Source organism: Varanus komodoensis, unplaced genomic scaffold (genome assembly GCF_004798865.1).
Source record: "Varanus komodoensis strain SLA01 unplaced genomic scaffold, ASM479886v1 scaffold183, whole genome shotgun sequence".
Taxonomy (NCBI): Eukaryota; Metazoa; Chordata; class Lepidosauria; order Squamata; family Varanidae; genus Varanus; species Varanus komodoensis.
In genome coordinates, this window is record NW_025335536.1 from 98065 (window position 1) to 112714 (window position 14650).

Below are 14650 nucleotides of genomic sequence, written 5' to 3' on the forward strand. Positions count from 1 at the left end.
TGGCCAAGTCCTTTGATTTCACACTGTACACTGTCCCCCTGGAAGCACTGCATGGCATACAAATGGACTCCCAGTTTTACTAGCACAATTTTCAGAGGCTATAGCATGGCAAGGAAGGGTTAGCCTTCTGTGCATACTCTGACCCACATCACATGTGCAGATGCACACACACTGCTACTTAAATGCTTAAAACTAGGCACACTGATTGAAATCACATAATTAATGTTCCATCTAGTTTTCCCTTTATGTTCCATGAAGAACTACCATTTTAATTGCAGAAAAGCAATGCCCTAGTATGGAAGCTTCCTACAGCACTTGTCTTAATGAAGAAATGGTGAAATTCCAGCCTGTGAACTAGCCCAAATTAAGTTCATTGTGATCAAGTTTCAGAAAAGAAATGAGTATTTTCATCTAAGATTGCATGGTATAATGTATGACCTCTTATATATGGTTTTGGTTCTGCATGAGGATTAAGCTAGCAAAAAGGAGCAAGCTTAACTACTTCCAGGATATATTCTACTACAACTTAATTAGTAGTACTATGCTAATTTCTTCAAAAATATCATTCCTTCAACTAACCATATAAAACTACAAAAGTTGGGGTAGTTTTATACCAACTATTGCTGAATAGGTAACACACTATTCAGCAATTTAAGGTAACTCTTAAGATTATCACACCTTGTTCTTATTTTTCTGCTGTGCTTCACTCTCTGAATCAGAGTCATCATCTTCACTTTCTTCACCACTTTGATCTTCCTCTTCTTCCTCATCTTCTTCCAAATCATCAGAATCACTGCTACTAATGCCTTCACTGGAGGTATCTGAAGAAGAGCCAGAATCACTTTCACTGTTGCTGGAACTATCCACCGTTTTCTTTCTGGGTTTCTAAAAGGAAAGAAAGAAGGCTGCACATAAAAAAATCTTTCACTGTCTGAATCATCCAACTCTTACCAATACTAATGCAACGATCTTTAGTTGTATCACATTCATCCATGTGCACCAGAGGATAAAGTTGAATTTAAACTTTAAGACTGGAGAATTCATCATGTGATTCACCATGTATCATTGGGCATTTCACTAACTCTTAGCCTTAGTTCTCATCTGTAAAATAGAGATAATTGCAGGCTAGCCCAGAGGGTTTCCGTGGGGCAAAATAAAATCAATTGCATAAGACTTTGCAAATCTAAAGAGCTTTGTAACCAATGTTCAAGCTGATCTGCTTAGTAGCACCATTTTCAAAGGAAATGTCTCAACCATCCAGTTCTTACAAACTGATTCCTGCTGGCAGACCATGCTCATACTGAGCATGCAATTATAACTATCTCCATGTTGGGTCAGGAGAGGATACAAGGAGAGACTGAGGGAGCTGGGTCTTTTCAGTCTTGAGAGGAGGAGTCTCAGAAGGAAATGTTAACAACATACAGGTACGTGAGGGGATGCTACGCAGAGGTGGGTCATGACCATTTTCCCCCTGCAGTGAAGGGCAGAACACATTTCAACGGAGCAAAGCTCAGAGAACCAACATTTAGAGTGGATGCCAGGATGTTCTTCCTGATGGTTGGGACCCCTAAGCGTATAGAATTGGCTTCCAAGGGAGATGATTGAAGCCCCATTGGTGAGGGTGTTTAAGGTTAGGCTGGACATGCACATGGTAGGCATGCCATGAGTGGATCCGGCTGGAGCAAGGGATCAGACTAGATGTCCCAGGAGACCCTTCTGACTCACTCTGTTTCTATGTTTCTAGGGTTAGGTTGCCATATGTACCCAGCAGAAGCGTGTGCCATAATTCCTCCAATATATGGACAATCCCACAGTAACAAACTTTATTGACCAGCTATGAATTAAATGATTCATAGCTAGTTGGGGCTGTGTGGCAACAAATTAGGCACTACATCAAGGCTGGTCACCACTTTTGTTTTGCAACAGCTTCCATAAATATCCCAAGAACACTCCTACTTCATGTTACTTGTGAACATTTTTGAGGAATCAAAAATCCAAAGTTCTTGCATTGTTGTTGCATTAACACTCTGGGTTGTTTGTCCCAGAGCAACCCAGAGTTCCAAATCTGTGTGTCCCTGTTCGAAAGCTGATGCAAAGTGGATACAGCAAATCTGTGGGACACAGCACACCTGTCTGATGTAGTCCCCCAATTCATGAATTAAACAATCACATGTAAAGCAAGTTGTTGTTGTTGTTGTTCTGATGCATGTTACTGCACCATGCGTTGCCACAAATCTAAGAATATCTTTGTTAATAAACTCTTCAGACCCGAACCACTTCTGACTTTGTGTATGCAATTAATTGGCACAGATAAACCTGCACATCTCCATGAAGAGACACATCCATTATGTTTCCTAGGAAACATAATGTCCTAGGAAGCATAATGTCCATCCCCATTAGCAGTGGCTGTACATCCATCTTCCAATCCAGCAAGAGACTTTGTTTTGCAGAAAGACTGAAAGCTAGATTGTAGTTTATATCTTTCACATTAAGAGTTGTCACCGAGTTTACCTTATCTTTTATCTTGTCAGCTCTGGCATCCAGAATCTGGTTTTTATTATTTTCCTGGTTACATTTGCGACTTCCTCCTACTGAAGTTATAACTTTTGCCTGTGCTGCAGAACTTGCAGTGGTGGTAGATAATATAGATGTGTTGATGCCTGATACTGAAGTGGTACTGTTCCCATTTACTGATCCATTAACACCTTGAAAAGCAATAAACATTAAATTAAGAATCAACAAATATCAAATGCAAGTTAGAGTAAAATATGCATTGATTTTAATAGGATGCATTTTGAAAGAGGCTTTGTGGCCTTGTTAAAAAAATGAAGGAAAGTGTTAAATGGAAACTGTCAGATTTGGCAGTATACTATTGTGCCTGTGTGCTTGCCAGGGCCAAGGAATCACACAAGGGGGTTTGGAATACTTCTAAAAATAACCAAAAATGAGAGAAAGACCTGTTTCTGGGATGAGGAATGGCTACAGAAGGAAGATCCACTGGCCTGCTCCAATTAAAATTATTTCACAAAGCACCAAAGCATCGATGGGCAAGTGGTGGGTCCCTCAAGAACAAATGAACCAGTGGAGTCAAGGCAGCCATAGCAGATACTGCCCATGGCCACAACAGCAATCGCAGTGAATTTGCCACTGGTTTTTACACACATTTTCTACCGCACAGTTGATGAACAGAGAAAGCAAATGCCAAGTCATATAGAGAAGTAAAAATGCTCCATAATGTTGCATCAGCATTTTTTGCTATGAACATCATAGCTCAACATCAACGACCCTTCTAGTAACTACTTAAAAGAAAGGCGAATAAAAGCAAAGGTATCAACAATATCTTATCTGATAATTATATGAAGACATCTTATGTACATGGTAAGTCATGGTGGGCTGGGCCTCATTTCTTTCAGAGCGGCTTGTCATGCTGTCCGAACCCACTCTGAGTGGATTGCACATGGTTAACAAACCATGCTGCCGAGTTGAGGCAACTCAACAAGACCCTCTGAAACAAAGATGGATCACATCCCACACTGACTTACTGTGTCATGCCACTGAGTTGGTCTATCTGTCTATACCAGTGATGGCGAACCTTTTAGAGACCGAGTGCCCAAACTGCAACCCAAAACCCACTTATTTATCACAAAGTACCAACACTACAACAAAACCTGAAAACTGAGGTTTCAGTTTAGAAAAAAACAACTCATAGCCAGTCCAAGAAAAGATATATATATCCTTGGCAGCACATTGACAGGCCATGCGAGAGCCTGAATGAGTCTGAGCTGACGAGCATGCGCATGGCCCCTATGTGCGCAGTTATTCGATACTCGGCTGCTGAGGTGATGCTGGAGCGACTTGACTTGCGTGATGACAGAGAGGGTTCTGCATACCCGCTGTGGTCCATTCTGCATGCCCGCTGTGGCCCAACACATGCCAGGACACCTCGTTTTTCTAACCCTAACCCTATCCTGGCACACACCCCTAACCCTAAAATAGGGCTAAAGTTTCATTGAAAATAATGTATTTCCTTGAGTTAGCTTTTTCTGCACAGTTCATCATTTCTGCCCATTCTAAACACATTCCAACCATCAAAACCATGCCAGGACACCTCATTTTTCTAACCGTAACCCAGTGACGGTGAACATTTTAGAGAATGAGTGCCTCAATCGCAACCCAAAACCCACTTATTTATCGCAAAGTGCCAACATTACAATAAAACCTGAAAACAGCCAGTCTAATATCCTTGGCAGCGCACTGACCAGCCATGCGAAAGCTCGGATGAGTCACGGCTAATGTGTTGCAGCTTGTGACATCATCACCTGGTACCACTACTCCTTTCTGAGCATGCACATGTCCCCTGTGTGCACTGTTATCCAATGCTCAGCTGCTGGGGTGATGCTGGGGCAAATTGGCTCGCGTGCCGACAGAGAGGGTTCTGCATTCCCACTGTTGCACAAGTGCCATAGGTTTGCCACCACTGATCTATACCGTTATCACCTCTCATCAAAGGTAGCAGTTCCCAGTCTCAAGCACAGCCTTCCCTGGCAACTACAGCCTTTATAAAAGAGAGGTGCATTATAAAAGAGAGGTGCTGTCATGCACGTAGGCTGATGCTGGATATTTCCAACAGTTCATGGTAATGGTCTTCCTCCATCTTCTGTTTACATTAAAATGTATTAGTTATTTTAAAAGTGCAGAGGGCAAAGCAGCACAGTGACATGTTAGAGAGAACTATACTCAAGTGGTGTGACAGAGTAATATTCTGGCTTTGGGGATTTTTTGTCTATTTGGTTCATTATTTTAAAGCAGTAAACCACTTTGAGTGCCTTGGCAAAAAAGTAGTATAGAAGTAAACAGAAATATTGCAAATTTCAAATAATTGCACTTGAAGAGGACAGAAGGCATATTCTAAACAATAACACAGATTTATTTGAAAACTGGCACAACATCATAAACTTAGGGCCCCATCCAGTGTGGCTTGGAGGACTGTGGGCATCCAATGGAGGGCAGGAGGAACATGGATGTGAAGATTGCCTCCATGCTTCCATCACCCTCCAAAATGTTTATATGGCCAATTTCAGCTCTCTGAGCATTTCTGTTTGCAGAGAAGAAGGGCAAAGGCACCACAGTGATTCCTTGCATCTCTGCAGAGCCTCATTCCTGCTCTCCTGGCTCCCCTCTCATGCCAGCTCTTGCAACTTCAGAACCAAAACTGGCATGGAAAGATGTGCAAGGGCAAGGAGAGGACATTCTGAAAACAGAGTTCCATCTCTGAGCTTGGGACACTTTTCTGGGGTTGGGCTGGGGCTTCTAGTGCTACCATGACTGTCCTACTAGCTGCCATAGGATCGCATCTTTTAGACTTACTGCTTTACTAGCATAATACCTGGATGAAGTTAATTGGTCTTGTTAGTTTTTTTAAAAAATTAAGTGGGCCAACTATTCCCATCCTATCAAAAGGAAAAAAAAATCATTTCTGTTCTGCTTTGGCTACTCAGATATAACAGCTGCAGAGTTATAAAGTAAGCCAGGAAACATTACAGAGCAATTGGATCCAAAGTCTCATTCACTATAGTCACTAAGAGCTGTGGTAGACACACGCCTTTCATACTCAGCCAACACACAATCCCCATTATCTGCAACATGTATGTATGAACCGAGTGATTCAGGAATTCAGAGAAAAGACATATAGACTTTCCAGGCAGTGAGAATCACTTGTGACACATTTTATGCTTTTTATGCTGCAGCTATAGAGCTTACCTTTCTCCAAACTGCCTCGGGTATTTTTTCCTGTGGTCCTTGAATGGAAGGAAGTGGAGTCGTGGTTTTGAGCAGGAGGGGCAAACAAAGGAGAAATTCCAATAAGTGGTGGGAAGAAAGCAGTGCCAGTACGTGAGTGCACTTCTGCATTCCTCCACCATTCTGTAGGCCCATGGCAAAGAAAATGAAAAGACAAAGGGAACATCAGTTATATTCTGCACATGCTATTTGTGATTCCCCTTTACTGTAAGTCCACACAAAGATCCCACTTCTGCATGTGAAGAATCAACAGAACTCATGCACTGAAAAATCCTCAAGTGGCTTTGTCCTTGTTTTTCTGAAGTTTTGAAAGTGTAATCATATTGATTTATGTCCAGCTCTGTAACTACTGCATTCAACAGAATCAGTACACAACTGCCATCCTTCTTTTAAATATAACTGAAGAGAAAGTGAAATGCAATCAGGCAGCTAATACTGCCTTGAGATTCTGTATTTTCCAATAAAACATGTCCCTTAAAATCCTATTGCCTCTAGCCTCTAGTAACAAAACAAACATTGAAAAAACCACACATTTGAGGTAGAAATAACAACAGGGGATAACGACCACCAATTCTTTGGCAGTTTTCCAGCAGGTGAAACAGAGATTCTTCAACATGAAGAATCACACCCAAATGTCCCCAACCAAACTGTAGATCAACATTAGGTCTTTGATATTTTGAGATGCCGATGGAAAAATTGGGTCAAGAATTTAAGTGCAAATGGAGGAGACTCATGGTAAATGAAACCAAACACAAGGAAGAACCTATCTTCAGACTTAGTAGGTGGCAGTGCTGGTGGCAAGAAACTCTTCCACCAACATTACGCCGCCACAAATTTATCCGCTGAAGCTCTTTCAGACTAAAACAGGCCTACTGAATAAGTCTGGTATGATGACATGGAAGAGCTCTCAAGGGTCCACTGTGTTCTACTGGATTATATTCTCCAGATAAAATGGCCGATTTCCACACTGACTTGATATGCCTTTGTTTTAACAGGGTCAGCAAGGGATTCAGCTAACACACCATCTGGTCTTGTTATGGGCATTTTCCAGCTTTTATAAGCTGAGTATGGGAACAAGATCCTTGCAGAAGTAAAGGCGACCACACATGCTCTGGTCCCTTGCCATCTTGGCTGGGATTATGGCCCTCAGAGATAGCCAAGGCTCCTCTGAGAGGGAGGTTAGTTTCAGCCCCCTTAAGGCAGCAGTAGTTCAACCCCTTTTGGGAAACCATCATCTTTTGAGCAAGGTGCTGGAGCTGGCAGTAGCCTCTAAAATTCAGGTATTCTCGGAGAAAACTGATTATTTAGATCTATAAACTAGACCCAGTCCAATCTCTGACCCAAGCAGAAAAAAAGGCTTGGCCACCCTGCTGAATGATTTACACTGAGAATTAGCATGGCCCTATTAATTCCTTTGGCCCTCTTAGAGGCCTGTGCTACTGTCAAGCAGAGTACTCTTCTGTGGTTCTTGGCTGGGTTGGGAGGCACAGTATTACAGTGCAATTCAGCAGTCCTCCGAAATTTGCAGGGGTTACTTTCCCAAAGCACCCACGAATTGTGAAAAACCGTGAATTTGGTGCTGGCAATGGATGCTGACTGCCAAGGTGGTGCGGGTGGGAGGTGCAGGCCGGACCGGGCCGGTGGGGGGTGCGCATGTGACGAGGCAGAGGCAGGCGCACACAGAGATCGTTTTCTCCAAGCAAGCCCAAACTCGGAGGAAATGATCTCCTTTCAAGTAAGCCACCACACAGCGAGATGCGGGCTTACTCGCAAGGAGATCAGCTTGGACTCGCTCGGAGAAAAATCCCATGAAAGACTGAAGCCGTGAATGCTGAACCGTGACTTCACGGGGATACACTGTACTGCTTCTCATGGCTATGTTAGGGATTTTTGTTATATTTTTGTTGGAGGAAAATTTAACAGAATGCTGGCCTAACAGACTAGGTCAGTGATAAAACTGGTCTGAAGATAAAAGGTTCACATTACCTCTGTATCAGAAGCTTCGAAACTAGTCAGCTAAACCATTAAACATACAGCACACACAAACAAGACTGAAATCTCATAATCTGCAAAGATCAGCTGCTTGGTTCATGGGCATTTAAGAAACCATAGTATCAGAGAGCCAAATGGAAATAATCCACTCAATGCTCCGTCTCTTCTGGGACTCGGCTTTTAGCCCTGCTCAAAGGGCTTGAACTATACATTAAACCTGACATGACAATGTTTTCAGAAGCAACTTCACCTCAAGTTCTCCCTTCTGCCCTGTAATACATAGGATATCTTAACACTGGGAAAGAGCTATAACTCAGTGACACAGACTGCAAGCTCTACATGCAAAAGATCCCACACTCCATCCTTGGCATCTCCAGGTAGGACTGGGAAAAATACAAGCCTGTCTGAAACCCTGGACAGCTACTGCCAGTCAATGTCCCCAGTACCATGAGAGACTGGGTATAGCTTTCTTTGTTCTGGCCCTTCAAGGAGACTCATCATGTCACATAAAGGAAACTGAAACAATGACATCACCACACCAGGCACATGCTCTTGAACATGACAGGGGAAAGGAGCAGCACCAGATGCAACTCAGCGGACATCAGCACTAGCAGAGCATGTGCTCTGTTCAGCCCTTGTCATCTCCATTTGAAAGACTCTGACATAGCAGGCTCTGAAAGGCATTTAACTTCAGAGCCTGGGGAACCATGCCATTCAGAGTAGGGAATATGTTCTGTGTCTCACATCATCTGTAGTGGAGTTTTAGCTTAAACTGTGTTCTCCGCTGTGTCCCCACAGTTGCCTCAATTTTTGCACACCTTCTGTGGCCTCATGGAAACAGCTGATAGACCAAACAGAGCCCTTTGTGTATGGCATTCCTTGCTAAACAGGGCCAGAGCACAAACCGATGAAGAGATAATTAGCACTGGCTAGCCAATCTCTGCCTCTGGGATTAGGGGAGCCAATTCCATTCCTCCCTCCACTCCCAACTAATCAGGCTAATCAGCTGAATCACCATCTATTTATTCAGCAGGGAGGCCTTTGCCCACAGAAGAGTTTCACAGCCCACAGCCCACCTTTTTAATTACACACTGCTGGGCCCTGTTTTTGAGGGAAGTGATGAATACTGCTTAACTTACCAAAAAGTGATAGACACTGCTTACATTTATGGGGGCTGGGGGTAATTAAATAACTTGCATTATGGAGATATTGTACAACTACAACATGGAAGCCAACTAAAGGCTTCATTATACAGTAAATTATTTTGCAGGTCCCATTTTGTTCATGACTGAAGGTGCTTCCAGATGGAGGGCTCCAAATGAACATTTACTGTGCAACTAGTCTGCTTCCTTTCCTTAACAGATTTTTTCTGGTATGAAAAAAGATGGTGGAAGCAGCAGAAAAAGCATGGGAGGGCTCCATATTGAAGATTAAAACATATGAAATAATTGGTAAATGTGTCATCTGGAAGCACTCAAATTCTACAACTTGATTCTCCAAATGATGTTTGTTCCCTATGTTTTTGCAAATGTTTCTGTCATGAGTCTGAAACCTTTTACTCTAGAGAAATTCTACTGGCTTCTGAATAAATGGTATAAAATGTTCAAGATGGGTCTAAGAACCTCCCCATTAAACAGCACTGTTGACCAAATTCTTTTGCTTAGAGAAGAAACAACTACTCCACCAGAAACACTGAGTTTTGGTTTGATACATGTTTAATTGTTTTGAAAAAGGTTCAGTAGTATGGTTACTTGTTAACATATTAGAAGGATAAGTCTATCAAAAAAGAGAAATCTAAAGAAAACCTCAGGATATTAGACAATATATAAACAAGAGAGTCAGAAATCATATTTGTCAAACTGATGCAAGTAAGAAAAATCAGACATTTTATGAAAAACACTGATTAACAAGTGTTCCATTTGTGGCTGTCGTACTTTCATACAATGTTCTCTTTGGAGCACTGTTAACAGCTTCTGATTAAATTAACAAAGATGAAAAGAATTTTCAGCAAACATTCTAAGTTATTTATCATTTTAAAAGTCCCCTTCAGTGCAGCTCATTAGTCTACCTTTTGCACTGATTTTGGAATGGGTTTCTAAGGAAAATACAGAATCCGTATTACCACCATGATTAAAAAATATAAACTGGACAGAAGCATTAAAAACCCTTTCCCATTAGGAAAAAAACTCACTCAAGAAGTTAGAGAAGCAAATGACAAGGTGTTCTCATCTTAGAAAACTGGTTCTGCAAATATTCTTATGTGCAAATATGCTTTCCACAAAACCCAGAATTTTTTTTGAAAGGGAGCCAGAAGAGCTTAGAGGTGATGCCATTCAAAACCTTTATATAATCTAGTTTGCTCTAAAGTTCCTCCTTTTCCCATTGCTCAGCAGGAGGTTTTTTCCTAAAGTGCATACATCAAGTTCATCACTGAATAAAGACAGAAATTGTGCAAACAATATGCAGTCCGCCATCATTATGAAGCAAGAATCCAGCAATTCTAGACAAGTTGATGGAACTAATTTGCACCTAATTTATATCAATGTTTTTTAACAAATTTCAGACTACATCTCACTCAACCTGAAAGATGTTTTTAAGAGAGGGAAGTTTACAGTAGATAATATAATGTCGGGACTATTACAGAGAACACTGGATTCACAACATGTATTGTTATTGTTGCCAAGAAAGAGTGTAAGCACATAAAGACAACAAAACTTGAAGAGACAAATGTGGTGAGAAGGCAGTTGCTAACAATCTAGAGGAAAATGAAAAAGGATAGGCAAAAAACAAACATTTCTTGGGCCAGCCCTACTATTAGGCAGAGTGAGGTGCTGCAATCAGGCAGGTGATTCTGGTTGTCACAGAGGCAGTAAATTAACTGTTACTGAATGCATTATTGCTCCTTATTATTGCTCATTATTTTCCTCCCAGAGAGAGACATTTGCAAGTGCTAAGATAACTTGGCCAGCTCTGGGTACTTTGAGTTTGGACATGAAAGAGGACATGCTTTGCTGTCATACGTCAAAGCAATGGTATCTAGGAGATCAAACAGTTGCCTAAGTGCATCAGCTCCTTGTTCAGATAGGCACTCCCACATCTACAAGGATTTCCCCACAGCTGCCCTGCACACATCGATGATATCGGTATCATTAAACTTCTATCTCCTGTATCTATACAGGACTCCTGACACCAAGAGAATGGGAAACGTATGTCCCTCACGTTTATGCTGGAAATGTATGTGCTCCCCAAAGCACGCATCCATTTTCAGTGAGGAGCTATGGCTTGCCAGCAATCATGAAATTGCCATTCATGGTGACAAATGACATGCCATTCTAGAATGAATATGTTTGAGCTGATATTGCACCACACAGAAGGTAAGCAATTTAACCTAATCTTTATCCAGGGCAGTGGTATGACATGATTGACAGCACAATCCTGGACGTGTCTATTCAGAAGTAAATTCCATTGAGGTCAATTGGGCTTACTGTCACGTGAGAATAGGACTGCAGCCTTGTTGGTGAAATATAAAGCCAAATAACATTATCTACAAATTATACACAAGTGCAAATTGGTTTACCGATCAACAGAATTGGATCCTGTGCATTAAAAAACAATTCTTACGGACAGAGTGATCTGTTACTAGTTAAAGCATCCAGAAGGTTATTTGTAAAGACCAGACACTCCATTACAAATTAGTGCTGCTGAAAGCTCCCAGTCCCTAAAATACAACTGCTGCTGAAGTAAAATCAAATATTTTCTTCAACAGAAAGTAATTTCTCTTCTTCTAGTGAAAGGCAGGATTGCTGATTAACTCTCAAAAACTGAGAGAACAAGTCTAATAGCAATACCTGTCAAAGACAAAATGGGAACAACTGCACAAACTATTTGGTGTAAGAGAGAAAAATAAAAAAGAGGGACAGTATCATAGGGCCAATATCTACTGCCTCGAAAATAATTTTGATTCCCTATCATGATGTACATATGGGATACCCTTCCTCTCCTCCACTACTACAGCAAACATGTTGCCTGCTCCTAGCATCTTCTGGACAGGATTAGGGTTAGGGTTAGGAGCAAATTTCTGGAGCAAATTTGCCAGGTATGTGGGAGAGCATCCAGCAGCAGTGTTTGTTGGAATACAACTCTTTGATTTAATTATGGCCATTTATTAATTTGCCACAGTAAACCTTAACAATACAAGCCACACCAGAGCCCTGAGCTGATACTGAAATAAATAAAAATGAATGCTACTTACCTAATATAGAAATGGAAGGCACAAATGACTAAGACCTTACCTCACCAGAATATGGCCATTTCTCAAATGTTTTATCAGAGCTTTGGCAAAGAATGACAGTTACTGTGAAACATACGGACCTATCTGGAATCATTGAGTTCTATCCCTTCGTACTTCTCTGTCTTTGGCATTATCTCTGAGAGCCAGCTATCATAAAAGGAATTATATCTTTCAATTTTTACATTTTAGTAACATGTTATTTATGTATTTATGTTATTTAAAACATTTATATTTATATTAATGTAACTTGCTTATTGTTTTCATAAGCATGGTAGAAACTATGTTTCGAAAGGGTAGGCCTGCACCTGCATATTTTTTGATGAAAGCCAAAGGCATTATGATGTTCAGCTTTTGTATTTTACAATTTGCTCTTGTGACCATCACATTTTCAAGCCTATCTGAACCATGAGATCTAGAGTCTTACAGTGAAATAAAATACATTTGAGTTCAACTTGACTTACTTCTAGATAAGTGTGAACAGAACTACAGTCTTGCATTGCTTTTTTCTACTTTTTAATTACTTTATTGGGCTTCCAATTATAATCCAGAAGATGTATAGGTATGTCTGCCTTTCACATAGCTAAATTAAAGATGCACAGTTATATCAATTAACAGCACAGTGTTATATTTACTCAGAAGTAAGTCCCACTGAGTTGCACTGGAGCAACTGTCTAGTAAAAGTGAACAGGACTGCAGTCTTGATAAATAATTATCAGGAATATTCTTACACTGAAGATGTTCCTGATGTTATGAATAAAACTAAGAAGAGTTGGACTCCATCCATTAATGATGGAATATATAAAATCCATGCCTACTTATTTTAGAAGCACTCATGGTTGCATGAAGTGTATTTCTTGCAATACCTGCTTACCTGGAAAAGGTGCTAGTTGGGGATGTGCTGCTAAGGCGGTGGGTGTACCAAGTGTCCCCAAGCCACCAAATTCTGTATGCCCTGAGCTGGCTGCATGTAGACCAAAGACCGGGTGGCTGACCATTGGGAAGGCACTCGACACTGTGGACAGGTTACACGGTTGATCCCCAGCCGTTCTGAATAGATGTCCTGAACAGAAAAGGGCAATACTTGAAAATGTGTGACTAAAAAGGCACATACTGATCTTGCAAACTAGTTCTGCCCTTAATCTGAATACACCACAGAAAAACTTGCATTTGTTTAAAAAGAAGATCAGCTTTAAGATAATCTGAGCTCATCTATATACATAAGTAAACTCAGCTGCCTTCAGCTAAAGTCATCATAATATTTTTGGCACTATAAAGAGGTCATATTCTTTTTATATATCTATGACATACTAAGTGCAGGCTCTTTCAGTGATATTTGGTAATGTATGTAAGAGAGGCTCTCCTTTTCTCTTAGTTTACATGCATATGTTTTATTTGACTTCAGTGTGACAAACTGAAGAATGAGTCCTTTTATTAAACAAGAAATAAATCTGAAGCATTTCCATCTATCATGAAATAGTCTCTTTTTCTAGCATGTTCAAAACATACATTATGTTAAAAGAATTAAAGCATTTTAATGTTAATGTGAACTTAGCGCATAATACTCACTTTGTTGTCAAAGAAAACAATGGAAGTAATGCATCGGAATACACTTTGATGGAGAGCAAAAATGAGAGGGTGCTATTGCCTATGCATGTCCTGGTTATGGGCTTCCTAGAGACATCTGGTTGACCAAACCAGATCACGGCTTAAATGGGCTTTTGGTGTGATCCAGCAGGTTCTTCTTTTGTTCCAAAGTGTCAGACTTATATATGAAACTCCCTGAGTGTCCCTGGGCTAGTCATGATCTCTTAGTCAATTAAACATGGTCAATACATATGCATATGCACACACTTATCTCTCTGTAGCCCTTTAAAATGTCTGCTTTAATGTACATCTCCCTCTAGAATGGGAGTACTTTCACCCTTCCCTTTTGGGGTTGTTGCTAATATGCTATGGTGTAATTCTTGTGATATTCATAAATGATCACTGGGTGGTAGTATTTGCATCATTACAAAATTCACACATTAGGTCAAGTCCGTATAGTTCATGAACAAGCATGACCTCTTTTAATTCTCTATGGTAAAGAAGGAGAGAACATTAGAGCTCTGCCAGAAGAAACCAAACTTACCTAATTAAAAAAGAATAGTTACCAACAAACAATTTCACTGAAATCTTAAAATGCTGCAAGAGTCATTTTCTTCAATGCTCTTGCAATGCTACCAAGTGCCTTGAAGGTTTACTGTAATTTAAGCTATGGATTGTACCTATGGACTGAATTTTCCTTGAAAACTGTGAACAACCACATCTAAACTTTTGCGGATGTATTTTCTTAAAGCACCCATGTTATTTGCAGCCAGATTTGTTGACGGACTTCCAATGCCAGCCCAAGCAAACCTTTGATATGATGGCCTTGAGCAACAGAAGGGTTGTTTCAGCTGTCACTTAACTTCTCACTCAGTCTTGCTTACTCTTCCACTCTGTCTCTAGGTGTTGGAGTAGTTGAGACAGCTGCACCTTGCAGCCAGCACTCACTTGCCTGTTTGGACAGGTGAGTGAACAGTGTCTGTG

The 14650-nt window shown here is 40.8% G+C and overlaps 1 protein-coding gene across 18 annotated transcripts in view; it reads right to left on the reverse strand.

Moving 5' to 3' along the window:
• The window catches only part of LOC123021762 (bromodomain adjacent to zinc finger domain protein 2B-like), a 153232-nt gene that overhangs the window by 74265 nt on the left and 64317 nt on the right, over nucleotides 1-14650 (reverse strand). For 16 of the 18 annotated variants that reach the window (XM_044426811.1, XM_044426809.1, XM_044426810.1 and 13 more), the window contains 4 exons: nucleotides 12954-13142; nucleotides 5761-5922; nucleotides 2512-2705; nucleotides 679-885 (listed from right to left, as the gene is read on the reverse strand). In XM_044426811.1, coding sequence (XP_044282746.1) covers nucleotides 679-885; nucleotides 2512-2705; nucleotides 5761-5922; nucleotides 12954-13142 — 752 coding nt within the window. The remainder of the gene's footprint in view (nucleotides 1-678; nucleotides 886-2511; nucleotides 2706-5760; nucleotides 5923-12953; nucleotides 13143-14650) is intronic. The other 2 variants (XM_044426819.1, XM_044426821.1) reach the window with 1 other exon arrangement.